At 46.7% G+C, this 27,535-nt stretch overlaps 1 protein-coding gene and 1 long non-coding RNA gene across 6 annotated transcripts in view; one reads left to right on the top strand and one right to left on the bottom strand.

Annotated features, from left to right (window-relative positions):
• The window catches only part of SPECC1 (sperm antigen with calponin homology and coiled-coil domains 1), a 246,070-nt gene that overhangs the window by 4,246 nt on the left and 214,289 nt on the right, over nt 1-27,535 (bottom strand). For 4 of the 5 annotated variants that reach the window (XM_067715414.1, XM_067715412.1, XM_067715415.1 and 1 more), the window contains 2 exons: nt 15,412-15,528; nt 6,939-6,998 (listed from right to left, as the gene is read on the bottom strand). In XM_067715414.1, coding sequence (XP_067571515.1) covers nt 6,939-6,998; nt 15,412-15,528 — 177 coding nt within the window. Of the gene's footprint in view, nt 1-6,938; nt 6,999-15,411; nt 15,529-20,364; nt 20,725-27,535 lie in introns of those variants that run through there. The other variant, XM_067715413.1, reaches the window with a different exon arrangement.
• LOC137212254 (uncharacterized) overlaps nt 6,585-27,535 on the top strand; it is a 317,962-nt gene continuing 297,011 nt past the window's right edge. Inside the window, exon 1 of the long non-coding RNA XR_010937413.1 lies at nt 6,585-6,614. This is a non-coding gene — a long non-coding RNA (uncharacterized lncRNA). The remainder of the gene's footprint in view (nt 6,615-27,535) is intronic.

The following is a 27,535-nucleotide window of genomic DNA, read 5'->3' as shown; positions in this document are numbered from 1 at the left end:
GCAGAAATTCACACATTGTAAATCAACTAGACTTCAATAAAACAAAAGTTTTGAAAAGAGTCACCGCGATTCCATTATTGTAAAAGGATTCCCACCTCTCCAAGCTACCTCTGAACGCACACCTGTGTCCCACACGCTCCGTCACTGTGTGCCCCGTGCTTTGACACTTTTCATACACAATTTCCCGCACAACTGTGCTGTGTCGTTTTAGCGGATGTGCACTGTCCTCTCGGTGCACGGCCTGTGACCGTGGTCCCTCCTTCACCACAGACTTCGCAGCGAGCATCTCCTCTGTGCGGTGCTGCTTCCTTCTGTCGGATTTGTGCCACAAAAGTCCTGAACTGATTGAAAGCTGTTTTACCAGAATGAAGGGTCACCATTCCATGTTTCATTGTTGTTTCCCCCTCATTTCGTTGGCAACAAGCAGGCAGAGGCAGAGGCCGGGCGTGGCGGCAGGCAGGACGGCACTCCGTCTACTGCGTGGCCAGGCCTTCCTGAAATCCATGGTGCTGAACGTATTTAATCCTTCACTGTGGGGCTGAACCTGGATTCTTCTGTGGTCACAGGAGCACACGAGGGAAGGTCCCGGCGTAAAGCCAGAAGCAGAGACGCAGTGGAAAAGCAGGCTGCCCTTAGCACATGTGCTCCTGGGCGGGGTCAGAACGGGCTGAGGCCTGGGACCAGCCATTTAGCTTCTGTTTCAACGTCTGAATATATTTTACTGACTTTGCTCCCTGGTCGTGCGAAGAAATCAGCACAGCATTGGTCACGGGAAAGGGTGGAAAAGAAATGTGTGGAACATTCCGCACAGATGTACCTAGAACAATTTGAAAAGGAAAACCAAGGGTTTTCCAGAGATGCTGGAGGGACGGCAAACCTCCCTCCAAGGGGGGCAAGGACGCGTCTTCCTGCTTAGAGAGGATTCGGAAGTCTGATCAATATTCACTGTTTTACTCAGAGTATCCGATAGGCCTGAACCTAACAATAATTAAATTTTAAAGTATTTTGGTACATGGTTAACGTGACATCTGAACGTGTTTGAAGAAATCATTTAGCACTCTTCAGGAGAAGAGAGGGTATGCCGCATCAATAAAAATCTGCTAGTGCATGACACCTGTTTGATTTAGTAACTTAAAACCTTCCCCAAAAAGAAAACACCAGGCCCAGATGGCTTCACCGGTTAATTCTTCCAAACAGTTCAGGAAGAAATAATACCAATTCTACACAATCTCTTCCAGGAAACAGAAGAGGAGGGAACACCTCCTCACTCATTCTGTGAAACCAGCGCCAATACTAATACCAAAACCAGACAAAGACATTACAAAAAACAACTACCAGGTTCTCACTTGAACATAGACACAATAATCCTTAATAAATATTATCAATTGAATCATGATCAAGTGGGGTTCATCTCCGGAAAGCAAGGCTGCTTCAACATCCATAAATCAATCAATGTTATTTATACTAACAGACTAATAAGAAAAACCATATGGTCATATCAATAGATGCAGAAAAAGCATTATACAAAATTCAATAACTATTCATAATAAAGGTTCTCAAAATACCAGAAATAGAAGGGTATTTCTTTTACCTAATAAAGAACATATACAAAACCCAAGGGCTGACAGCATACTTAATAGTGAGAAACTGAGCACTTCCCCGCTAAGATCAGCAAAAAAGAACAAGGTGAGGATGCCTTCTCTCACCTCTCCTAGTCAGCACTATACTGGAAGTTCTAGCCAGTGCATAAGGCAAGAAAGAGAAACAAAAGGCATACAGATTAGAAAGAACTGAACTGTCTTTATTTGCAGATGACATGACTGTCTATGCAGAAAACTCCAAAGAGTCTACCAGAAAAACCTCTTGGAACTAATATGCAAGTTTAGCCAAGTCTCAGGACACAAAATCAACAACTTTCCTACATGCCAGCAATGAACAACGGCATATGAAAAAAAAAGAAAAAAAAAAAAACCCAACCATTTAAAATGGCACCCAAAAACATCTACATGCAGAAAACTATAAAACACCACATGCAGAAAATTACAACATACTGATGAAAGAAATCAAGAAGCTCTAAATAAATGGAGAGATGTTCTAGGTTCATAGCTTGGAGACGGAGTATTGTTAAAATGGCAATTCCTCCCATCTGATCTACAGATACAATGCAACCCCAATCAAAATCCCAGCAAGCTGTTTTTGGGGGTAGATAGTGACAAACTGATTCTAAAATTTACAAAGGCAAAGGTACCGGAATAGCCAAAACAATTCTGAAGAGAAGAATAAAGCTGGGAGACTTGATGTCACAATTTCTAAAGCTCTACTGATCAAGGCAGAGTGGTGCTGGTCAAGGGGCAGACACTGGGGGCATGTTATGCGTATTCTACCACAATAAGAATAATTGATAAAAAGAAAAACGATAGGGCTTCTTGTCCTCAGGGGTCTTGGTGGGGATGGAGATAAGCTCTATAATCAGAGAAATTACAATATCACACACACGTGCTCCACAGACTATGAATAAATTGTGCTTTCAGAGCCCAGGTGGGCAGGGCTGCCCAGAGGCAGGGTCACGGAGGGGTGAGATGTGGGCTCTGGAGACAGCTGGGCTCCTTGACCCTTGTCTTTGCTACTCACTGGCCATGTGCCCTTTCATGGAACCGCACTGTCTCAGTGTCCCACCCACAAGGAGCATCTACGTCGCAGGACTTTTGAGAGGGCCAATGAGTCAACACATGGACAATGCCCGGCAGAGAGTAAACATGCACACAGTAAGTGAATTAATTGTCTAAGTAGCCTCTATAAAGTTTATGCTACAGATCAGGCCCAGTTATGCCTAAGGAATCATTCTGATATCCCCGTAAAATCCTGAGTTGTAATGACCTCCCTTCCCAGGGGACCTGAGGACCTTCGGCTGTGTGAGGAGTGACCGTTCTGGTGGACACACCGGCTCACCCAGCAAGCAGCACCCTCACAGACCGTATGACCTAGTGCAGGCGTGCCCACCTCAGCAGGTACGAACACATCAACCCTTGGAGGGCACACATGCTGGCTGCTTTTACGGCAGTGGCAACAGTAGCACACATATTCTCTCTCCTATTCTTCCTGTGAGGAGTTGTTCCACCTGTGATGTGGCATGTTAAACTTCTATATTACACCGTGGCTGGGAAGGAATGCATTCTAAAATTTGGGGAACACTGTAGGGTTTTCACTTGTAAAAAATCTCATCCTTGCTAACAATGGTAAACCCAGAAACCTATATTTGCTAGAATATACACATATAAGGGAATTTTTTTCCTGACTAATCTAATAACAGAACTTGACCAAGGACTTGGGATTATTACTGCTGTCAGTTCTGATTGGGTGTATTTTTAAAATGTCATGTGTAATTAAATATGTTATTTTTCAATCCATCTCACGATACTGTAAAGCAAATTTAATAATGTAGGAAGCTTCTATTTTTTTGATGGCATAAACGGGTTAAATTGCTCACAAACATTCCTAAATGGTTTTGAGATTCATCATGATGTTTGTCAGTAGCTCCTCAGAGACATCTCTACAAATGAAACTGCTGCCTCTGACTGTTAGTTCAACAAGATGATCTCATTTGCTCCCCAGCTTTCACTACAGTAGTACGTGAGATGAAAAAGAGGAAAAAATGTTAAATTTAAAAAGCAAATATTAACTGTAACACCACAAAGAAAACCGTATTCTGTGTATAATATCATCTTCTAACAAGTTCTCATGGTGCCTTTGATTCCTTATGTAAATTATCTGTGGTCACTTGTTAGCTGTTTAGTGTTTCAGAAGATAAATCAGGTTTCTGCTACGCCGTCTTGGCCAGACATTAAGTCCCCTCACTCCTTTTTAGATTCTCTAGACGTGTATTTACACAATAGGGACACCTGTTTCTTAAAGGTTCAGTGGAATTTGGGCTTACTGGGAATTTTTTGTTCGTGTGTGTGTGACTATATTTAAAACAATGAATTTCACTTGGTTAAAGTTCTACTTCTTTCTAAGTTTTGGAGAAATATTTACATTTACTTTTTTTTTTTTGCAGTACGCGGGCCTCTCACTGTTGTGGCCTCTCCCGTTGCGGAGCACAGGCTCCGGACGCGCAGGCTCAGCGGCCATGGCTCACGGGCCCAGCCACTCTGCGGCATATGGGATCTTCCCGGACCAGGGCACGAACCCACGTCCCCTGCATCGGCAAGCAGACTCTCAACCACTGCGCCACCAGGGAAGCCCTACATTTGCTATTTGAAGGAACGTATTTACATATTTTTTTTAGAAAACTGCCCGTTCTGTTTCAAACACTTTGGCGTACACTGTCACAGTACTAAAATTCCTGATAGCTGTCCTTTCCCTTTGTCATTTCATCCTCTGAGGTTACACAAGTATGTCTCACTGTTACTTCAACTGAGATTTTCCTAATCGCTAGTAAGATTGAACATCTTTTTAAATGTTTACTGGCCATTTGTGAGTTGTCTGTTCCAGACTTTGATAATTTTCTACTAGGTTTTTTTAAATTATTATTATTGGTTCGTAGAAATAATTTGTAGATTATACGTCTTTGCTTTTTTTGCAGTTATGTTATGATGTGTCTGGATGGTTATTTTGTATTATTCATCCTGTTTGAGATTCATTAAGAATCTGTGGTCTTTCATCATTCTGGAAAAATTTCAGGCACCACTGCTTCAAATATTATCTCTCTTCACTTTTTCTTTCCTCTTCTTCTGGAATTCCCACTGGACATGGGACTTAGACACGGTCTGACTTTATCTTCCATGCCTCTTAAGCTCTGTGACAGACACTATCAGATGTTCCCAACCTCTCTCTCCCTTGAAAGGCTTCCCGCTAAATTTAGAGAATGAGAAATGTTATATGCTTACTTTCTCAAACTCCCTTGCAGCTGGTGTGGCCACATAACAGAGTACTACCAATGAGCTGGAGGGACACTGGGAAGGCTTTTGGTTTCCTTATCAAAGGGGGAAGATGTTAGGCACTTGCTCCTCTCCCTTCTCCCTCCTTCCTGCCCTGCAGACAGGAGTGATGTCTGGAGCTTGGTAGTCATGTTCAACCACAGAGAAACAAGTATGAGGGCAAAGAACCAACAGATTAAAGATGGTGGAGTGAAGAGAAGAGACACTCTGGGGTCCTTGATTATAACATTGAGCAGTGAACCATTCCTGAAACTAAAAAAAAAAAAAATATATATATATATATATATATATATATATATACACACACATACACATATATATACACACACACATATATATATCTTTATGGTTGAAGCAACTGTTAGTTGGGTTTTCCATTTCTTGAAGTTGAAAAACCTATTAACTAATAAAACCCCTCTACTACATTTTCCATTTTTAAATGTCCCTGTTTTATGTTCTGGGTAATTTCCTTAGATCTAGTTTCCAGTTCAGTAGTTCTCTCTTCTGCTGTATCCAATCAGTTTTCAGCCCAACTGGTAACTGGTATTTTTAATTCCAAATTTTAATTTCTACAAGTTTTACTTGATTCTTCTCCAAGTCTTTTTTTTTTATAGTACTGTGTTCTTCCCTTATGATTTTAATATGTTTAAACACAGTCTTTTGAGGTCTCTCTCTTCCTGTTTTATTATCTCAAGTTCTGGTAGATGATCCTCTTGGTGGTGGTGCCTGCTGACTAGCTCAAGTAGATCGATTTCTTTTTTAAAATTTTATTGGAGCACAGCTGATTTACAGTGTTGTGTTACTTTCAGGTGTACAGCGAAGTGATTCAGTTACACATATACATATATTATTTTTCAGATTCTTTTCTCACATGGGTTATCACAGAATCTTGAGTAGAGTTCCCTGTGCTATACAGTAGGTCCTTGTTGTCAAGTAGATCATTTTCTTGAGCGCTTTGTAATTCTGGATTGTGAGTGTATTTTCAGCAGCCTCTGTGCTACGGGCCCAGGAGCCTCCTACAGCAGAGACAGTATAAACTGGGGAATGCTTGCAGTAGATATTATAAATTTGGACTCCAAACCTCATCTGGCCCAGTTTTCTTTCCTTACAGGAGATTTTCCTTTTCTGGCCACCAAAAAATCCCAGGAGGAGACCAAGCTTCCTTATCACCTCCCTGGACTGGAAGGTGGAGATTTTTATTTCCCCGTCAGTAAGAGTAGCATTTGTGAGCCTTGGTTTTGTGCAGGGGTCTCAGGACTAATGCACTGTTTACAGGAGCTCAGGGCCTTGTCTCTTGCCCCTGCATGGGCAAGAACCACAGCCTATACCCATCAGATGCCCGCTCATTACGAGCTCCCTCCACCACCCCAGCCCCAACCCTGGGGGTGGCCAGAGTCCCAGCACATGCCTCAGGGCTCTGGTCTTCACACCTCTTTTAATTTCCAGCATCTGGTTATTTCCCCGTCTTTCTTCAGAGATCAGCTATGTATTGATTTTTTTTTTTTTTTTTTTTTTTTTTTGCGGTACCCGGGCCTCTCACTGTTGTGGCCTCTCCCGTTGCAGAGCACAGGCTCCGGACGTGCAGGCTCAGTGGCCATGGCACACGGGCCCAGCCGCTTCGCAGCATGTGGGATCTTCCTGGACCGGGGCACGAACCTGTGTCCCCTGCATCGGCAGGTGGACTCTCAACCACTGCGCCACCAGGGAAGCCCTAATATTTTTAAAATTACATTTTATTCAGATTTCTAGGTGCCTTGAACAAGAGGGTTTTAATGATAATTCAGTCTAGAACTGAAATTTATCCACAGTGAAATCTTCACTGAAAACACTCTAAATCACATGTGGTCAGACCAACTGGATAATTTTCATTAGGAATCATGAGTAACATATCTTCAGCAGATGGATTTCACTGTTGTGTAAAAATTATTTAGTAGATGGTATAAAGTTCTTCCTCATATGATTAGAACAAAGTATCACAAGGACACGAAGGAGGATACTTACCAGGCTGGGTTTGATGCCTACACTTTCAGCTGCTTCAAATGCCAACAAGAGATTTCTTTTCTAGGTTAAAAAGACAAAGACAATGAAATTATCAACTAAAAATATATAGTTTTTGCTAGGAAAAAACACCAACTGACATTCCTATAAAGATTACCTACTGTTTATAAAACACTTAAGTTTTGAAGTCAAGTATGCAACCGATGATCTTAGTTTACGGGGAAAAAAAGATTAACAGGTTACCGTTGTCACTAAAAATGACATTATTGATTGATTCCTGACCATCAAAGATACATTTTTGTTAATTCGGTTATTTATGTATTTTTTTGCTTTGTCAAGATTTATGACATACACGTTACGTGGGGTATCAAGTTGTTTAATCATGGTGTTATACCAAAAAAATTATCAAAGGAATATGTGCACATCGTTAAACTCAGTCATATGAAAAACTGTTGCTTCCCTCAATCCTGGTCCTCGGGAGAAGACCTTTTTGTTTCTCTCTTTAATTCTGGTGATCTCCTCCATATCTCTGTAACTGCTCACACCACCATTGCTTGACTTCCGAAACAGAGGCATTGCCTTCTAACTTCTTCCCAAGATAAATGAGGACTTAAGTGCCTCTCTCCTCCCTGCATTATACTCACATAGCTCACGTTTGTGCCTGTGTTAGTTATGTCTGTGACTTGGACCATTTTCCTGAAACCTCCATTTCTCGTCCCATCAATTGCAGACAGCAGTTCCCAACTCCACTTTGGATGACAAGGAAGACGTCCCCTTGCCTTTCATCCACCTTGTCAAGTTTTAAACTGTTAAAACCTGATAGAATTTGCCTCCTTTTCTTCAACCACACTTAAGTGTTCAACACCCTCTTAACAGAACGACTCTGAAGGCTGAACACAGTAAGCGGTGTTTACACAGCAGCTGCGATCAGATTCCTCTCCCCAGTTCCACAGTCGTGATGCTGTGCCCCTCAAAACATTTCTTCCAAATGATTTTTTTCTTTGTAACTCGACCAATGGCTCAAATCCACACCACGTTTCAGTGTGCTGCAGACCTGGACCTTGACTGTCCTCAAGTCCGTTTGTTTTCAGTTCTGCTTGTTGGGATTTTTCTTGCTGGGAGAAGAACGGTGCCTCCTCTCATCTTCTGGTTTCTTATCTTTCTGACTATGGCTTCCAATCCATGATATTCTCTTTGTACCAAACTGACTTTCTGTTCTAATATGTTCTGTTCTCTCATTGCCCCCCTTTATTAGACCCCCAAGCTCTTAATCGTATCATTATCCTATGAAACCCTTCAGCCCTGGAGTCCTCCAGAACCTGTCGACTGACCAAAAAAAAAAAAAAAAAAAAGCACAAACTAAAAGTGGAGAATTATGTTTTATTTGGTGGACGTACTGAGGACTTAAGCCTGGGAGACAGGCTCTCAGATAGCTCTGAAGGCATTGTTCCGAATAGGTCAGGGAGAAGCCAGAATACATAGGAATTTTGCAAAAACAAACCAGGTAGTTGAATATCAAAAGATTTCTGCTAATTAAAGAACAAAACAAACTTCTCAAGCTAGTGAGTTTAGCACTTTTCTATGCATGGGAAGATGCAAGAGTCTGGGCTCACTGAAATCGTTTCTCTGAAATGCACCTTAACTATCTAGGGCCCGTACCCTGCTTTTTTCCTCCATCCTGGATCCTCGCAGGTTACATGGTCGGGGCGGGGGCAGTGGCTGAGGGCTTGATGGCCTCAACGTCCTTTGTTTACTGATATGGCAGGTGACACTTTTTGTCCACAAACCTCATGTCAGTTTTTGGATAAAACCCCTGTTCTTTTTAAAAAATTTTTTTATCTATCTATCTATCTATGGCTGCGCCCTGCAGCTTGCGGGATATTAGTTCTCCGAGCAGGGATTGAACCCACACCCTCCGCAGTGAAAGCTCAGAGTCCTAACCACTGGACCGCTAGGGAATTCCCCTGAGAACCACATTCTACTAGAGCACATTCTTAGTTTCCCTCTTAAAGAAAGGCTGTGGGAGAGATACATTTTCTGGATGCATTCATATACGAAATGTTCTCTTTTCTGCCATCTCACTTGGTTAATAATCTGGCTGGATACAGAACTCGAGGTTGAAAATAATTTCCCCTAGAACTTTAGAGGCTCCACGTCACTTAGCCCTCGTTTGTTGTTCCTGTTTTGAGACCCTTTCTGGCTGTTCTCTGATGCTTCTTCACCTGGATGAACTTAAGAATCATTTGGTCACACCTCCTCCCGTAATTCATCTGAAGTCATTCAGATTATATGAAACTTTAATTAAATTGGTAAAGTAAGTCTAATTGAGAGACGAATGTTTCCCTATGTATTCACGTTTTCTGTTGCTCAGCAGAATTTTGTAATTTTATGCATTGAGATTTTCTACAGAATTTTATACATCTCCCCACTTCCCCTTTCCGTCCTTTCCGGCACATCTGGTGCCTGAAGATTAAGGGGTCCGCTGGATACTGAGGCAAACTCTCTGTACTAGGTACCAGGTCACGGGAAACACTAGAACACGGCAAAACACTTTTCTTCTGGTCTGTGGTCGGGGCCTTGGAAAGCCGTTGACCTGTGGTCGTCTTGCCCAAGCCGCCGGCCCCCTTCCTCCATATTAAAGGTAATTAATGGGGATGGACTGAGCGGAAACTTTAGGGGTCTGTAAGCCAATGGTTTTTAGGCTCCCATTACTCCAGACGTTAAGAGACAAACATTCTTTTACGGTGTTTGGTATGCAGTGCCCAACAGCTTTGTAAATGTTAACACAGTTTTCAGTTCCAGCAACAGCGTGTAAGGGCCCCTTTTCTCCCACCTTTACTTGCACAGAATGTTACGATTTTCAAAAGTCTCTGCCAAATGTGACAGGCTAAGAATAATACTTTGTTTTAATTTGTATTCTTTGATTACCAGTAAGGTCTAAGGAAAAGGCATTTCTAAACCTCAGGTTTTATACAGAATTCCCCCCCCCCCGCCCCCAAGACCCTTTATCCTGATTCTAATGAAGCTGCTAGTGTTTTCTAAGCAGAAATTGAACAAAGAAGAAATAGTCGAAAACTTGTCGGAAAACACTCTGAAGTTGCATATGGTATGACATGGACCATTACAGGGAGAGGTGGTTTCCGGTGCATGAAAATGACTTTTATTGGTTTTGGTGGCAGCAGGACATTAGTGATGAAGCATCTCGATCCTAACTCTCTCATTAGAACACCGTCACGGCCACTGTGGGGAGGCCAGAGGGGAGACAGATGCAGAGTGTGCCCGGCCAGGACCTTCCAGCCCCTGGACAGTGGAAGCCCCCAGCCATGGGGACTCTGCTGCCAGCTGGCCCTGCAGTGGGGATCTCGCCTGAAACTGACGGGACTGAGGAGCCCCAGCCCAGAATTTCCCCCTCACATCAGTACTTCGTTTCAGACACCAACATAAAGACGGTCCATCCTATCACCTGAATCTAAGGACCTCAGCGGGAGTTTCACAGGAGGACAGAGGAATAGGCTTATTACTGAAAAAACACCAAACCTTCCACTGACTGTAACTCACATCCGTGTTTGTGAATCTCTTTACCGTCTCAGGAGACATCCTTGTTAATGTTATCAGAAATTCCCTACCTAGTGCCGATGTCACACTTCCACTGAGGAAGGAGGAACAGCTCATGACTTGTGAACGTTCTGGGCTGTCGAGAGCTAGATCATACAGTTTTTAAATTCTGATTTTAATGGGTTTTTACAAACATTACCAGCCTCTCTTGGTGCCCTTTTGGGTGTATGTTGCTCAGCAAAAAACCCGAGAAGCACCCAGTACTGAGAGCTCCCCAGATTCAGGCTCCGGGTGAGGGCTGGACTCCACGCGTCCTGATGACGTCAAAGCATACTTTTCGTTCAAATTAGCTCGTCCCCTTTGAAGCCCAACTTCGAACAGGCCCCTTCTAGGAAGGCTTCCCTGCCTGAATCCCTCTCTCTCCACCAGCAAGATACTCCCAGGCTGAGTCTCACACACATGCTCAGTTTTAAACGGTAATGATTTGATCTGCCTGTGTTGACACACTGTTTCTGAGAACAGACCTCCCCATTGGCAGGAATGCCTGCTCAACCGCAAGGAGCACCATTCTCCTAGCACCAGTGAGACACTCCCTAGAAGACAACCTTCCTTCTTAGTCTTGCCAGGGGCCATCATGACCCATGACCCGCAGCAGACCTGGATCATGTTAACCATTTAATGCACAGCCCTCTGTCTCAAAATCCTATGTAACTGTGCTTTGACCTCTAAAGGGTGGAACAGTTCTTGGAACTTTCTCAGAAGCTGTTCCCGGGTTATAATCCTCAACTTGGCTCCAAGAAAATTTTCTATCTCTTCGTTAGATCAGCTGATTACTTTTTTTGTCAGCAGTGCCCGGGCTGCGTGGACCCCGGCACTCCACGTGCCCCCGCTGGTCTCCTCCGTGGCGGTACCTTCTGGTCCTTCCGTGGCGACACCCTCCTCTGTCCTGACAGGTGTGGAGTCCTCAAAGCTTGTTCCTTGGTCTTCTCCCTGTGCCTCTGTGAAACTGTGATTTATAATAAGAAGTGCACCTTGGCTCCGTCCTGGTTCCTGGCACAGAGCTCCTAAAACCTTTGTCATTTTCTACGTAGGAGCCACGGGGGCATCTTTTGTTACAATATGTGGTTTCTGTCCTCGGTTCCAGAAACAGCTTCAGAGCAATAAAGGTGAAACAGGTGTCTTTTGTTTTTTGGCTGCATTGGGTCTTCGTTGCTGCATGCGGCCTTTCTCTAGTAGCGGTGCGCGGGGGCTACTCTTCGTTGTGGTGCGCGGGCTTCTCATTGCGGTGGCTTCTCTTGTTGCGGAGCACGGGCTCTAGGCGCGCGGGCTTCAGTAGCTGTGGCTCGCGGGCTCAGCATTTGTGGCTCGTGGGCTCTAGAGCACAGGCTCAGTAGTTGTGGAGCACGGGCTTAGTTGCTCTGTGGCAGGTGGGATCTTCCCGGACCAGGGCTCAAACCCGTGTCCCCTGCACTGGCAGGCGGATTCTTAACCACTGTGCCATGAGGGAAGCCCGAAACAGGTGTCTTTTGTTACTCATAACAAACCCCTTCCAACAACACCAGCGTTTATGTTAACGAGGCAATTTTTTTTAAACCCCTGGATGACTGAAGGATGGGGCTGGCTGCCAGGGGAACCAACCACGGGATTAGAGGGTTGGAACCTTCTGTCCCACGCCCTGACCTGCAGGGGTGGGAGAGGGGCTGGAGGTTGAATCAATCACCAAAGGACAATGATTTAATCAATCATGCCTCTAATAATGAAGCCACCGCAAAAACCCGAAGGACGGGGTTCAGAAAGCTTCTGGGCGGGTGAACGCATCGATGTGTGGGAGGGTGGCACGCCCCAAACCCCAGGGCACAGAGGCTCCTGTGCTCGGGACCCTCCCGGACCTCGCTCTACGCACCTCCTCATCTGGCTGCTCATCCGTACCCTTTAATATCCTTTGTAACAAACCAGTAACCTCGTTTAAGTCAGCTGCTTTCCTGAGTTCTCTGAGCTGCTCTAGCAAATTAACTGAACCCGAGGAGGGGGTCCTGGGAACCTCTGATCTACAGCCGGTCGGCTGGAAACACAGGTGACAACCTGGACTTGTGACAGGTGTCTGAAGGGGGTGGGCAGTTGTGGAGGACTGAGCCCTTAACCTGTGGGACCTGACACCGTCTGCAAGTGGACAGTGTCAGAACTGAGTTAAACTGCAGGACACACAGCAGGGGGTGCAGAATCACCTGGTGTGGGCCCCCCACAGCTGTTCACAGAGGTGTCAGAAGTGAGATGCTGAGAGCAGAGGAGCCACGGGGAGGGCCTTTCCTTAGTGCCTGGGGCCCAGGTGACCTCCACGCTCACGGCTTTAATACCACCTATACCTGCCCTGTTCAGGTTCATGTCACTCAGGACATGTGGCTATTTAATTAGAAGTAATTAAAATTAAAAATTCAGTTTTCCAGTCACACGAGACACTTCCCATCAGCAGCCCATGTGGCGAGTGGCTACCGCACGGAACAGCATGGATGTATCACATTTCCATCATTTAAGCTCAATTAGACACAGCTGGTCCATTTCCTGGGGCCCCAAATCTCTATTTCCAGCTCTGACCTGCCCTCTGAACCCTGGGTTTGCTATCCAGTTGCCTCTGACATTGCTACCTGCATACTTCACAGACATCTCAGATGTAACATGATTCAAAACGGACCATTTCCCCCCCAAAACGTTTAATAATCCTGTCCAGCCTGCTTTACAGATTACAAAGCATAAATTTTAATTTATGCCCTGAAACTTTAATACTTCTGTGATGGTTAATCTTATGCGTTGACTTTGCTAGGCCTTGGTACCTAGATATTTGACTAAAAATTATTCTAGGTATTTCTGTGACGGTATGTTTAAGACGAGATTAACATTTAAGTGGGTGGGCTTTGAGGAAAGCAAACGACCTGCCATGATGTGGGTGGGCCTCACCCAATCAGTTGAAGGCCTGAATGGAAAAAAGACTGATCTCCCACCAAGAAGAGGGAATTCTGCTGGCAGACGGCGTTTAGACTCCACCTGTAACACCAACACTTTGTGTCTCCAGGTTGCCAGCCCGCCCTGCAAACCCTGGATTTGTCAGCCTCCACAACTGCATGGGCCAACTGCTGAAAATAAACATCTCTCTCCCTCTCTCTCTCTGTATGTGTGTATATATATCTGTGTGTTTACACACATACACACCCAAATCCTAGTAGTTCTGTTTCTCTGGAGAACGCTGACCGATACACACCTTAAACAATTAAATCACTTTGTTCAGTTATCATCGCCACCAGTGCCAGGACCATTTGGACTTTATTTACATCCTAGTGTGAGAAAGTCAAAACCAGAGCTTTCAAACATTTCTGTTCCTTCCCCCTCAGCAAACTGTCCTGCCAGCCAGACACCTGGGTCGCCTCCGACTTTCTCTTCTCCCCACAGCCACTTAGTCACCGTGTCCAGCTGGTTCTGCGTCTCAGATGTATCTCGAATCTTCCTCCGCCTTCCCACCCACGATGCTGCTACTGGCCTCCACTAACGGGTGAACAGGGAAGTGAGCTCTCACCACAATGCCTACAACCTCCCAACTGCAGCCTCTCTTTCATTCTTGTCCCCGTGACAGTTCCCTTTTTCACAGAGAGATCTTTTCAGAACAGGAATCGTCGTCTGTCACCGTCCAATGCCGTCTGCCAGCTGTTGTGGAAGCCAGGCGGCATGGCAGGCCGCCTTCCCTGTCCCCTGCAACCCTGGCTGCAAGCACCGGGCATCCCCTCGGCTGTGCTCCCTGGCTCTGGAAAGCTCCCCCGCTTTGTGTCACTGGTTCCTTCATGTCAGCTTTTCAGCTGGAATTCCGCCTCCTCGGAGACCTTCCCAGCCTTCCTGGTGGAAGGAAGTTAGGTCCCCTTGTTCACCCTACAGCCCCGTGTTTCTCTCATGTTCTTCCACATTTTGTTTATTTACAGTGTTGCTTGTTACAGGTTTACTCACTTGTTTACTGAACGTCCACCTGCTGAGGACAAAGAACCTGTCTACGTGCTCACTGCTGCCCTTATTACTGTGACTGACGCCTGGCAAGAAATGCTTGTTGAGTGAATGAGCACAGGGCCCGGGACAGCGTTTCCCAAAGTACACTCTGTGGAATGTGATTTTTAGGATGTTCTAGGTCAGGATTTGGCAAACCACAGCCTGCAGGCCAATCCTGGCCCTCAGCTCGTTTTTGTAAATAAAGTTTTATTGGAACACAGCACGCCCATTTGTTTACAAACATCTGTGGCCGCTTGGGAGCCACAGTGGTAGAGCTGAGTAGCTGTGACAGAGAACACAGATCCACAATGCCTACCACTGGCCCCCAACAGGAGAAGTCCGCTGATTCCTGTTACGGGTGATTATATTAAAAGTTAAAAAGGTTCTGTGGCTCTGATATAGGTTGGGCTAAACAGAGTCACACAGGTTTCTTTAACAAAGGACTTCTTGAAGTCTTTACGAGTGCTGTGACTCTCCAAAAGTGTGATCAAATATACAGCTTCCCAAGCTTATTTGAGCAGGGAACTCTTTTTAGTGGTGCTTTCTGGTTCTTTGGATTTTGAAAGATTTTGAAAATGCTGGCCAAGGTCTTGAAATCATGAAGGTGAGAGTCCATCAGGGCTTTCTTTGAAAACCGGGTGACAGAAACTTCTCAGCAGCCACAGTCAACTGGGTTCCACTGTGTTTTTCTAGGTAGCACAGGAAACTGAGAACATTTACCGGGGCAGGGTTCTGCAGTGTAGACCTGTCCTCCGTAGTTATCTGTGCTGGAATCAATACCCCAATTACCACCTCAAGTCCACAAACCTCACCCCGGTTGGGATTTATTGAAAGTATGAGTTCCCCTTGTGTGTTCTGGAGGGTAACAGGGGTGACCAGGGAAAGGGGGGGTACTTACCTTCTCCTGACTGTTCAGCTCCTGGTATGGGATGTGAGCAGGCAGGTAGGTGTGCAGGAGAGCACACAAGGCCAAGCCATCACTCCAGCTGCTGCTGAAATTGGTGATATCGATGTTCTGTGGGGGAAAAGCAGCATTTATCACCAAACCGTGCCAAGTCACAGACTATGAACGGGACCGTGCTAGGATCCATGTGCGTATCCACCTCTGGGTTTGCAGTAAGACAAGATCAGACACTACCCAATCTGCTGGCAGTACCTTTAATTTTGGTACCAGGAATGGTGGCCTGGTGTTGCCCAAATCCATTCACAGAAAAGCACAAGGGACTTCTCTGACGCTCCAGTGGTGAAGATTCCATGCTTCCACCACAGGGGTAATGGGGAACTAAGATCCTGCAAGCTATGCAGCATGGCCAGAAAAAAAAGGCACGAGAAAAGCCTTTGGAGCTCAAAACAGTAGGGAACTTCTTTTTTTTATTATTAATTTTTATTGGAGTATAATTGCTTTACAATATTGTGTCAGTTTCTGATGTGCAGCAAAGTGAATCAGTTATATATATACATATATCCATTTTTTTTAAAGATTTCCTTCCCATTTAGGTCACCAGAGAACACTGAGTAGAGTTTCCTGTGCTATACAGTAGGTTCTCATTAGTTATCTATTTTATACATAGTAGTGTATATATGTCAATCTCAATCTCCCAATTCACCCCACCCCACTTTCCCCTCTTGGTAACCATAAGTTTCTTCTCTACATCTCAAAACAGCAGGGAACTTCTGCCCACCCTCTGGTATGTCAAAGGCTCTGACATCTTACTCTCAAATTAAACTACCTAGTCAGCTTTGCACATCCCAGCACCTCCCAGCCTTACGTGGCCAAAGAAGAATCATCACCACCACCACCACCATCACCATCACCATCATCACCACCACCACCACCACCATCACCATCACCACCATCATCACCATCACCACCATCACCACCACCACCACCATCACCAACATCACCACCATCACCAACATCACCACCACCACCACCATCACCATCATCACCATCACCACCACCACCATCACCATCACTACCACCATCACCATCACCAACATCACCACCACCACCACCATCATCACCACCATCACCATCACCACCACCATCACCATCACCACCACCACCATCATCACCAACATCATCACCATCACCACCATCACCATCACCACCATCACCATCATTACCTATGACCCCAATTAACGACAGGGAGACCAAGACTAAACAAGAAGACCTTAAAAACCCACATGGCTTATTCCTGCCACTACCCTCTTCTCCCTACAACTTGGGGACATCTCGGGGGGGAGAAAGGAGCTCCTCCTTCAGGACAGGCGGGGGCCCCAGGAGCTGCCTGGCAAACAGTGATAAGGAAGCCAACATCCAACTTGACAGGCAGCCCACGGAGATGACGGTTCCCAGGCAGGACCCCTGGGAGCTCCAGGCTACCTCCACCTCTTAGACCCTCACACCCATCTGCCTCTTTCTCCCTGACCGAGCTCATCCTAACAGGGCTGGTTTTCTTCCCAAGTTCACAGGCTCATCCTGAATGAAATGCCAGGTTCCCACGCCCACCAACCCCTCACCGCTTAGGCTGATCTACACAGCGGCTGCCTGAATGTGTTGAAACAGCCTGGGAGAGGCCGTGGAAGCACCTGCAGGAGGGCACACCTCAGGGGGCCCCGAGCGCAGGCCTGTCCTGGGTGCTTTCGGTGGAGGAGGTAGTGTTGCCGCCACACATGCAGCTTTACCTGAACCAGGACACGCCAGGGACCCAGGGCCCACATCTGGCCTCTCTAACAAGTCTTTTCCCGCCTCCAACTGCAGTCCAGGGTGGTCCCGGGACCCCAGGACGCCCCTCGGGAGCACCGCCTTCAGCTGTGTGTCCTGCTCCGGGTCTGGTCTGCAAGCACACTCCCACTCCCCGCGAAGGGACGTGGCCCAGAGCACAACCAAACACACAAGCTGCCAGGTACCAGTGTGACATAAACGTCTGCGAATCCCCCGCTGGGAGGGGCCAGTCTGTTCTCAGGCTGGACGCGGAAGCCGGGATCCCTGACAAGTGGCTCATCTGCATCTTTGGCTTCAAAAGCCTCCTGGGGACTTTGGAGCTGCCTGATGCGGGGGCTGGGGGCTGCTCTAGACATGGGAAGTGCTTTGATTTTATACCTTCGGAAGAGGGAAGAGCTGGGCGGCGCCACGGTCCATCCAGTTCACTCCCAGCTTTCAAAGCAGACACTGGGCCATCAGACCCTGGGAAGGGGAAGCCAGGCTGGGCCAGGCCAGCTGCAGGGAAACCGGGCAGCACCGTGAGGGGCGGTGTTTCCAAGTGACCCGCGGTCCAGACTGAAGGGGGCGGAAGGGCAGAAACGTTTGCTGAGTGTCTACAAGGTGCCTGTCGCTGTGTATTTTCTCATTTAACTCCCAGAACCACCACGCACGGTAAGCGGTGTGGTGACCGTTTGACAGGTGAGAGAGCTGAAGCGAAAAGAAATGCTGCCGGTGTACCAGTCACCGGCCGGCTCCCGCCCGCCCGGCTGCAGGGCACGTGTCCTCTTGCTGTGTCTCCTTCCTCCTTTTCCCTTTCTTTTCTCTCTCCCTCCCTCCCTCCCTCCCTGACTTCCTTCCTGTGTAAATTCACTTTACATTGAAAGCGTCTGACACTTGGCAGATCTTTCTTTTCCTAAAACGTGAAAACATTTTCTACTTCTCTCTCGTGCCATCTATGACACAAAGCATCATTTTTCCCCATCTGCACAATCTTCACTGGCGTTTGGAGAGCCCAAAGGGACCCAGAGGGATGACAATGCCATCCACCTCACAAAACCAGGACGGCACCCTCTGTTTTAGTTCACTGAGCACCACTCAGGAGCAGCTTTTGATCTGAAGTGCAAATGTCCTCGTTTATTGAGCAGGTTGAGACGAAAATCTGGTGCGACCAAAGCCAGGGTTGAAAAGTCAATCAAAACGACTCATGCCCTCAGGACAGCGCAGATGGCCGGGTCACTTCCGGGTGGACAGCCCCTCGCAGGCCATCGGGGATCGTTGAGACACACGCAGACCCTCACGTTTCAGCAGCGGGACCACCCAACACTGTCCCAGACTAAGGAGGCAGTGTCCTAGCTTTTAAAAAAAAGGAATAATGGAAATTCCAAATCCGGTCAGCTCAGCAAATCCAACATCTGGGTCAGGAAGGGCTTCTCTTTCATGTCAACCGTTTCCCAGGTTTCGGACTTTGAACAGTTCTGACTCTGGCAGAGACAGACGGCATCAGGCTACGATTCCGTCACATTACGTTCATTCCAAGAACATGATGTTATCAAAAGAACCTTACTTTTATCTCTGGGTGGAACAACCCAGTTCTAGTTCCCTGAAGGTCATCTGAGACTGTCCATGGTTCTATGTGAACAACAAGAGTAACAACAATTCCCACCTCAGCACAGCTGGCGGGACAGCTAAACACGTGTGCATCTATGGTCCCTCTGGTCCGAAGGTGAGGGCCAGCGTGCGGAGGCATCAGGCCTCAGCGGTCGCCCTGTTGCTATATCACCACCCCATGTGCTTCCTTACTGCCCCCCAAGGTATATTTGGGTGAGTGAGGGGTTAGCTGTGGGGTGACACAATTTGATAACGGCCGTGTTTTTCACATGAATCACAGGAAAGGGGTGAGCTGATGTGTGCCCTACCGGGTCTCTCTCACTTGAATCCCCGTTCACCTGTGCACCCGTCTTCAGATCACTGACCTGAGTGCTCTGAGGGTCTCTGGTCAGCAGACCGAGGGGGTGCAGGAAATGCTGAGGACGCAGGGGGATGGCCTCGCCGAGCAGGGAGCTGGTGCTTCCTGGGGACGGCACGGCCTGCCCGGGGGCCCTGCAGACTGGACCCTGTGTACAGCTTGGGGGTGCCGGTGGCACCACAGGGACCACCTATCTCTGGGTGGCCAGTTTCCCTGGACAAGAAAGGCATCCAGGGTAGCTGGGCAGGGGCTGTGGGCCCAGCCCCACTGCCGTGACCAGAGAGGTCAAGGAAACACAGCAGGAGGTACTCGTGGATGGGACCGGGGTGCCGGGTAAGGGCAGAGAGGACAGTTTCCTGGGCCAAGGAACAAGGTGACTACTGACTCCAGGTCCCACCCCTGGACAGGATGAAAAGCCTTCTTTTCAGTTGGGGATGATCAAGGTCAGCTCAGCCTTGGTGAGGGGTGAGGCCTGCCGAGCTTGCGGGCAACAGTCCTCAATGCTCATAGATGCACTGACCAAAGACAAGAACACAAACACCCTGTGAGTGCTAATACGATGTCTTCCTCTTCCTAATGCCCATTCAGCTGAATCTTAGGGCTTCATCAAAAGAATAACTTAGAGAAAAAAGGAAAACGGCCAACAAGGCATTCTACAAGATAGATCCTCAATTCTTTGCCTTGTTACTTATTCCTGAGTAACACTGACTGCGATAACTGCTATCCTTGACTGGAAGTCGGTAACTGGAAGGGAGCACGAAGGGGATTCTGGGTGGGGGCAATGCTGTGTGTCGTGAGCTGGACGCTCGTGACGTGGGCTACATGCACTTTGTGAAAATTCACTGAGCTGTACGTGTGTATGTACAATAAAACCTACATCAATAAAACAGAAAGGAAGGGAGGGAGGAGGGGGAGGGAGCGGAGGACGGGGACGGGGGAGGGGGATGGATTAGGAAGGAAAAAGGAAAGAAACTGGGACCCTGATCTTCTTAAGGGGCTGAACTGTGGCTATTAAAAAGAATGCCAACATTTTGCAGTTTAGGTACTATAAGATTTACTGGCGGGAAACAGCAGAGCGACAACCAAAAGAAACTTGCTGATTATTTTCCCAAGGGTGATTACTCACTGCAAATTATCTTTAACTTTCTCTGGGATATAAATACCTCAGAGGTATTTCTCAGTGAGAGAAAATTCTGGGGAAAGGAAGGCTCAGATATAAAAAAGGTAACATTCTGAGCATCTCCAAAATAGGTTAAGTTTCTAGGAGCACTTAGAAGAAAATTTCCTAAGATAAGAGAATTCTGTCCTCAGGGCAGCAAAAGTCATTTGAGAAACATGGAAACACTGAAGGGCACAGGGGAAGCTAAACCAACTTTAGTGAACATCCAAGAAAATAATCGGAGGGGCTGAGATTGCGGACAAGCTCCAGAAGGGCGAGTGGAGAGGCAGCGCTCTTAACGCAGACGGACGGAGCAGAGCAGAACCCAACACGCCACAGCTTCCGCTTCTGGAAGGCCCATCTCATTTGCTTCTGTTGCCTGGAAACACCAACATCTGGTAAAAACAGGAACCACTCTGCCGAGCCCACACGGGTGGGTCCCCTCAACCCCACCGAGGATATGTCTGTGCTCCCACCCCGTCTTCATCTTCTCTCAGGGCCTCTCTAGGCTCCTCCGCTAGATTTCTATGAGCGGGTCGACCCTGTGTGCACTAAATGCACGAGTTTTTAAAAAGTTAAAAAGGAAAAAAAAATGAAGGTTCTGGGAAGAAGACAGGAGACTGATTAGAAAATGCCGTCTGTCCCCTGCTGTAGGGACCAGCTGTCCTGGGCACAGGGAGGCCTTAGCATCCCCTCTCTGGGACCTCCTGGACCTTTTTTGGAGACGTCTTATTGTCACAGCTGTAGAATCAGACTGGGTTTTTTTTGCGGGGGGGGAGATGTAACAATTTATAGCTCATGGAGGATAAAATCAGCTCATTCCTCAGCAAGGTTCAGCTTGTCTAGGAAGGAGTCCTGGGGAGACCCAAGCTTCCTTTGAAGATTTGGTGAGAAACAGTACAGAGCACGTGCACACGTGGGGGGCGGGGGGCAGGTGGCAGGTGGCGGGTGAAATCACCACAAAGGCGGCCTGCACGCCCTCCCCTGCACGTGACCCGGCCTCACTCCCTGTCTGGATACGTGTCTGCATCCATCCCATTCCAGGAGCCGGTCCAGCCTCGGGCTACCCGGTGAACCCCGAGTGGCCTGGACCCACACATGGACAGCACAGTCCTCAGCCATGGAGTCATGGAGACCCGCCTGTGGACCACAGGGGCCCCTCTCTGCAGATTCTTCCTTTCTGAGGCCCCATACTGCTGAATGTCACTGTTTTGGGTGCCCACTCTGATCACTGCCTCCCACCCCCGCAAAACACGCCAGCTCTGCACCATGATGGAAACTGTTCCCCAGCAGAGAGCTGTGACCATGGGGTCACCTCGCAAGTTTCCCTTCTCTCGGAGATTAGCTGCCTGGAGATAAGTATGTCTTATCAGATAGCGAAATTTATAAGCCAACATCAAACATTATTAGAATATAGATGAACGGATTTATCATCTTGGGGAAAGAAAGCCATCCAAGGCACAAGATGCAACGAGCATAAAAGGACTGAGAGAACCGACTACATAAAATTAAGTTTCTGTATGACAAACATTAAAAATAAGCTAGATGCATACATACAGCAAATGACTAATATCCAGCATCTATTCCTTTAAACCATGAGAAAGAGAGAAACAGCTCAAGCAAACACTGGCAGAGGAATGAACTGGTGAGGTGCCAAAGAGGAAAAACAAACAGTCAGAAACATAAGAAGAGGTGTTCAGCCTCACCAGAAAATAAAAATAGCGAAATGTTTCACTCAACCAATTGGCAAAAATGATATAGATGGTAAATTCACAGAGGTAATGAAGATACGGGGAAATAGGTATTCTTATATTGGCTGATAGGAACACAAATTGGTACAGGCTTTTAGGAAGGCAACCGGAAGCATTTTTTTTTTCATGAAAATATGATTTGATCAAGCAATTTCACTTCTAGGCAACTTTTCTAGAAGAAAGAGTCATGCATCTATCTGCCCAAAGACATACCTACAAGAATGTTTACTGCAGCATCATTGCTCAGAATGGGGAACTGGCAATACCCTAGGTTGTCTACCAATTAAGCTAAGTAAACTTTTCTTTTGAAAAACTTCATAAAACATCTGTAACTCAGTTTTCTAATCTGTATACGTTCCAATGAAGCTCGTGGGAAAACTCCGACGTTCTGGTTTTTGAAATGTTTGCCACATGCAGTAACTTCCAGATACTTGGTAGTTTTCATGAATTACTGGATCAACGTTAGCCTAGAGGGTTGTCCCTGGATTCTTCTACATCATCATTGACTGAGTTGAGGAAATCTGGGAGAGACAGAGAATCACAAATGCATAGATTCAGACGCCAAAACGATTTCAATAAAGCAGAAACAGGAGCCAAACTGAGCGACATTCAACCTAATTCTTCATCTTCCTTTTGTATGTGTTTCCTGTTTTTTTCTACAAGGACTATGTGCTACTTTTACAATTAGGAAAAATAATACACGTTATTAAAGATATTAATGGCATCAAATACAGACAGAAAAAAAAATACAGACAGAATAAGCCAATGTAGATGCCAAGGTGATGAATGAATCTGAGTCCTAATAATTGTACGTTTCTATACTGAATAGTTCCTTGCGTTATGCCCTCTTTTTTCTTTTCCCCCCCAAAATTCTGAGGAAGGAGAATACAGACTTGGCTGTAGATGAGCGAAGGAAAATGGAATTAAGAACTTGCTAGAAAGACAGTCTAGTGACCGTAATTTTTTTCCCCTTGTGACAGATTAAAGGAGGCTACAGAGTCTCCGAAATCTTCCACGGGAGGGGCTGAGTGTACCCCCTCCTCCTCCTGAAATCTGGTTTGGCCTTAATAGTTTATGTGAGTGTGGAGGAGTGACCCGTGGGACCCTCAAGGCTGGGGCACAAGGAGCCTTAAGCTTCTACCCGGGACTCGGAACACCATCTCTGGGAGCCCCGAGGCCCCCAGCATGCGGAAGCCCACCCCAGCCAAGGGCAGAGGCTGTCTGGAGAGAGGCTGGCCAGCCCCCAACTGCTCCGGGCCCCAGACATGGTGCAGCAAAGCAAGTCAAGCCTAAACTGAAGACTTAAGAACAAAACACTATTGTTCTTCTAACTTCTAACCCACTAGCTTTGGGGGTGGTTTGTTGTACAGGTATAGGTAACTCAGAACTTGCTTCATGTACCTCTTTTATGTCTGCTGCACAGTGGAGAATGGAAACCAACCTTTTGTCCCTCAAGCAAATAACTCTGGGGCTTCCTTGGAATTCCTTTTCTCTCCTGATCCTATTCATATCATTGCTTTAATCATTTGTTTCTCTACTTAAGATTGTATGTGGCTGATAATCTCTCCAGTCTGAAAAGTTTTGCTTATCCTTTTTTTCCTCAGTTGTACTAGTCACATTTTAAAAAATTATTTTTTATCTATTTATTTTTTATTTAAAATTTTTTGGAAAATTGAGGTACAGTCAACGTACAATATTATGTGAGTTTCAGGTGTACGACATAGTGATTCACAGTTTTTAAAGGTTATACTCCATTTATGGTTATTACAAAATATTGGCTATATTCCCTGTGCCGTACAATATATCCTTGTAGCTTATTTATTTTATGTGTAGTGGTTTGTATCTCTTGATCCTCTCTCCCTATCTTGCCCCTCCTCCCTTCCCTTTTCTCCCCACCACTAGTTTGTTCTCCGTATCTGTGAGTCTGTTTCTTTTTTTGCTATATTCACTAGTTTGTTTTATCTTTTAGTTTCCACATATAAGTGATGTCATACAGTATTTGTCTTCTCTGTCTGACGCATTTCACTGAGCATAAGATTTAAGATTTTATGGTCATCTCTCTGGAATCCGTAAGGTGGGTTAACGGGGGTAGGATGAAGGGGCCTGACCTACTCCAGCTTCAGTATGTTCCCCATCAGGCATGGCAAATGCGCCTTCATTATTATACCATACACTCCTTCAAAACTTTCTTGGCTGTTCTTGTTTGTTCTACCAGGTGAATTTTTAACTAGTTTAAGTTCATGAATAAAGAAATCCAATTGGGATTTTTAAAAAATTTTATTTATTTAATTTATTTATTTTTGGCTGTGTTCAGTCTTCATTGCTGCGCGCGGGCTTTCTCTAGTTGCGGCGAGTTGAGGCTACTCTTCATTTCGGTGCGCCAGCTTCTCATTGCGGTGGCTTCTCTTGCTGTGGAGCATGGGCTCTAGGCATGCGGGCTTCAGTAGTTGTGGCACGTGGGCTCAATAGTTGTGGCTCGTGGGCTCTAGAGCGCAGGCTCAGTAGTTGTGGCGCACAGGCTGAGCTGCTCCGAGGCATGTGGGATCTTCCCAGCCCAGGGCTCGATCCCGTGTCCCCTGCATTGGCGGGCCGATTCTTAACCACTGTGCCACCAGGGAAGTCCCCCAGTTGGGATTTTAATTGGAACTGAATTCAGAGATTAATTTGGAATAATTTACTTTTTCAATGAGTCTTCCCACACTGTATCCGTGCTGAAGGAACTGAGGCCTCAAGACCTGGGAAAGCGTAGCTCAGAGCAGCGAGTCTAGGAAGGGTTGCCCTTTGCCTTACATGGCGAGGACCAAGGGGTAAGTTACAGGGGAAAGAGAACAGGAGCATCTTCTGAGGATAAGGGCTTTCTGATGACAAAAGGGCTGCTGTGTCTCCAGGGATGTATAGGCAGATATGCATAACCTCTCCCTGGAGACAGAGTCAAAAGGGTACTGACATCAGAAGAGTGGCTGGAGCTTATCCTTCTTGCTTCGTCCTTCTTCACTGAACAAGCGCTGGAGCGTCGCCAGCCACGACTTCCCTCCCTGAGGTTCTCCGACCTCGGCATTGTGACACGTGGTCCTGTTTCACTGCAAGTGCCCTGCTGCCTCACGCCGGCCCCTGAACCACCTAGCTGGGTCCAGCCCCAAGCCAGCGCCCCTCCCGCCCTGCCCCCAGCTCAGCTTGCAGGGCTGGCCTCCCTCAGCACGGGGACAGGGGACAGCAGTTCCTCTGCAGCTTCCTGTGATGTCTCCCCTACCCCTTCGGCTTGGCTCCCAAACAACCCCCTGCCGCGCCCCATCCCCAGGCCCAGCCCTCGTTCCAGGTCTCGTTCCAGGAGGAACACGTTTCAAGGATCTTCTTCCTCTCCTGTCCTCTACTGCCTTTCATTAATTTCACCCATCATTTTCATTAATTTCACTCACCTTCTTGGCTGCGTCTTTCTAAAAAAGGAGATGGTTATTTGCAGCTCTGCTGGTTCCATTCATCCTAGAATGGCCCAGTCACCCCCTTTCCAGGCTCTGTCATCTCTCTGCACCCCTAAACCCCATCCTTCTAGCTGAGAGCTTATCTGTATCCATCAAGGATGTGTTACAGAAACCTTCTCACGCACCATCTGCACCCATGGGTCAAATCTCCAGGCTGGAGGAAGAGCCCAACCCACTGCTCTGAAATCTAATTCCAGCAAGTGTTCATCAAGCCCCTCCGGGGGTCAGGCGCTGAGGGACAGACAAACAACGAAGCGCGTTCCCGGCCCGAATGATTGGCCACGTTCAGTGGAGCAGGCGGGGCAGACACACCGCGATGGCGGAGGGGGTGTCACATGGAGGAGGCCCCTGGTGGTTGGGCTGCAGAGAACCAGCAAGTCGTGGACGGGATTCCCCATGTGGTTTTGGGACACTGGAGACAAAAGTCCGGTTTTTGTTTTCTTTTTGTGGCCGAAAATCGGATTGAACGGGCCTTGGCAAAGCAAAACGTAAGTGGCTCTAAGGAGAAAAAGCACACCTGAGTTGTGACCAGCTCCTAGGCCCGGGTCTTCCTCTGTCACTAAAGCAGCCATGTGACTGTGAATTCAGGCCAATGACTCAACTCTTCTGGTTTTCAGTTTCCCCATCTCCCAAATGCCTAGATCAGATGTGGTTAGATTATATTCATGCTATTGAAATGACTGGCTATGGAACCTGCCCTTCCAACGAAAGCTTCTGCAGAAGCTTCTGCTAAAGTCGAGCCTGAAAACCAGACGATCAAATGCTCTCTCGCCAGCTCCCGCGTCTGTTCTGTCCTACACTGTCCAACACAATGGCCACTAGCCACGGGTGGCTGTTTACATTAGTTAAAATTAAAGTTTAAAATTCAGGTTCTCGGCCACATGAGCCATCTTTTAAATGCTCGGGAACCACGAGTGGTGAGTGGTTACCGTGCTGGACGTCACAGATCTAGAATATTCTAATCAGCACAGAAAGTGCTACTGGACAGCCCTGCCCTGCACGTACACAAACACGTATATTTATTTCCTCTCCTTTTATGCAAATGTAGCATGATGTGCAGACAGTTCTGCATCCTGGTTTTTTCCCTCTCACCAAGATCCACAGAGATAGGTCTTTACACCACATAAGATAGAGACGGTTACAGTGTAGAGACTAGGAGGCTGGATTCTGAAGCCAGAAGTCCCGTCAATTACTAGTGGTATGACTGTGAGCACGTAGGCAACTTCTCTGTGCCTTGGTTTCCGAATCCTTAAAGTGGATTTGGAATAGATACCTCATAGGATTGCAGTCAAGATTAATGCGCAAGGCACAGGTAAGCATGCAGAACAATGTCCACCACACGTGAGATACTCACTATACACCAGCTCATTCTCATCTCCGTTCTCTCCTATGACACGCATGGACACGACAGACGTTTAGGCTGTTGCCGGTCTTTTGTTATCACTCTGCACACATGTGGAATAAATTACGATGGATTCTGCCAAACTGCCCTCCAGGACGTTCTTTCATCTTATTCCCTCCCATGCCCACCCCACAACATACCAGTGGCTTCTCTATACATTTGTAAGGGAATCCACAAAGTTTCAGGGAACAACATGATTCTGTCCACCCTACGATGTTCTAAGCACTCCAAACAGAATATTTTTAGCAAGGAAAAAAAAAAACCATTTTTTAAGGGAAACAGCACTTGTATATTTTTGGATGTGCTTACTAAAAAAATAATACATAATAGCTAAACAACTTGTGGAGGAATTCTGTTCTAAGACCGAGTTTAATTTATACTAGACAAACAATCTTCAAGCCAATCTTAACCTCCCACCCCCAGAAAGACTGAATTCAGCCTCTGAAATCCGAAGCTTCTTGCGGCTGGAACGCTTCTTTTTCCCAGATGAACATTTCATGATTAAGAGAATGGAAAAAATCCTCAGTGCAGAGTCACTTGGGACTGTTAATATCTAAA

The sequence above is a fragment of the Pseudorca crassidens genome, chromosome 19 (genome assembly GCF_039906515.1).
Source record: "Pseudorca crassidens isolate mPseCra1 chromosome 19, mPseCra1.hap1, whole genome shotgun sequence".
Lineage (NCBI taxonomy): Eukaryota > Metazoa > Chordata > Mammalia > Artiodactyla > Delphinidae > Pseudorca > Pseudorca crassidens.
The sequence above is the reverse complement of the archived record's forward strand: the minus strand, read 5'-3'. Positions and strand labels throughout refer to the sequence as shown.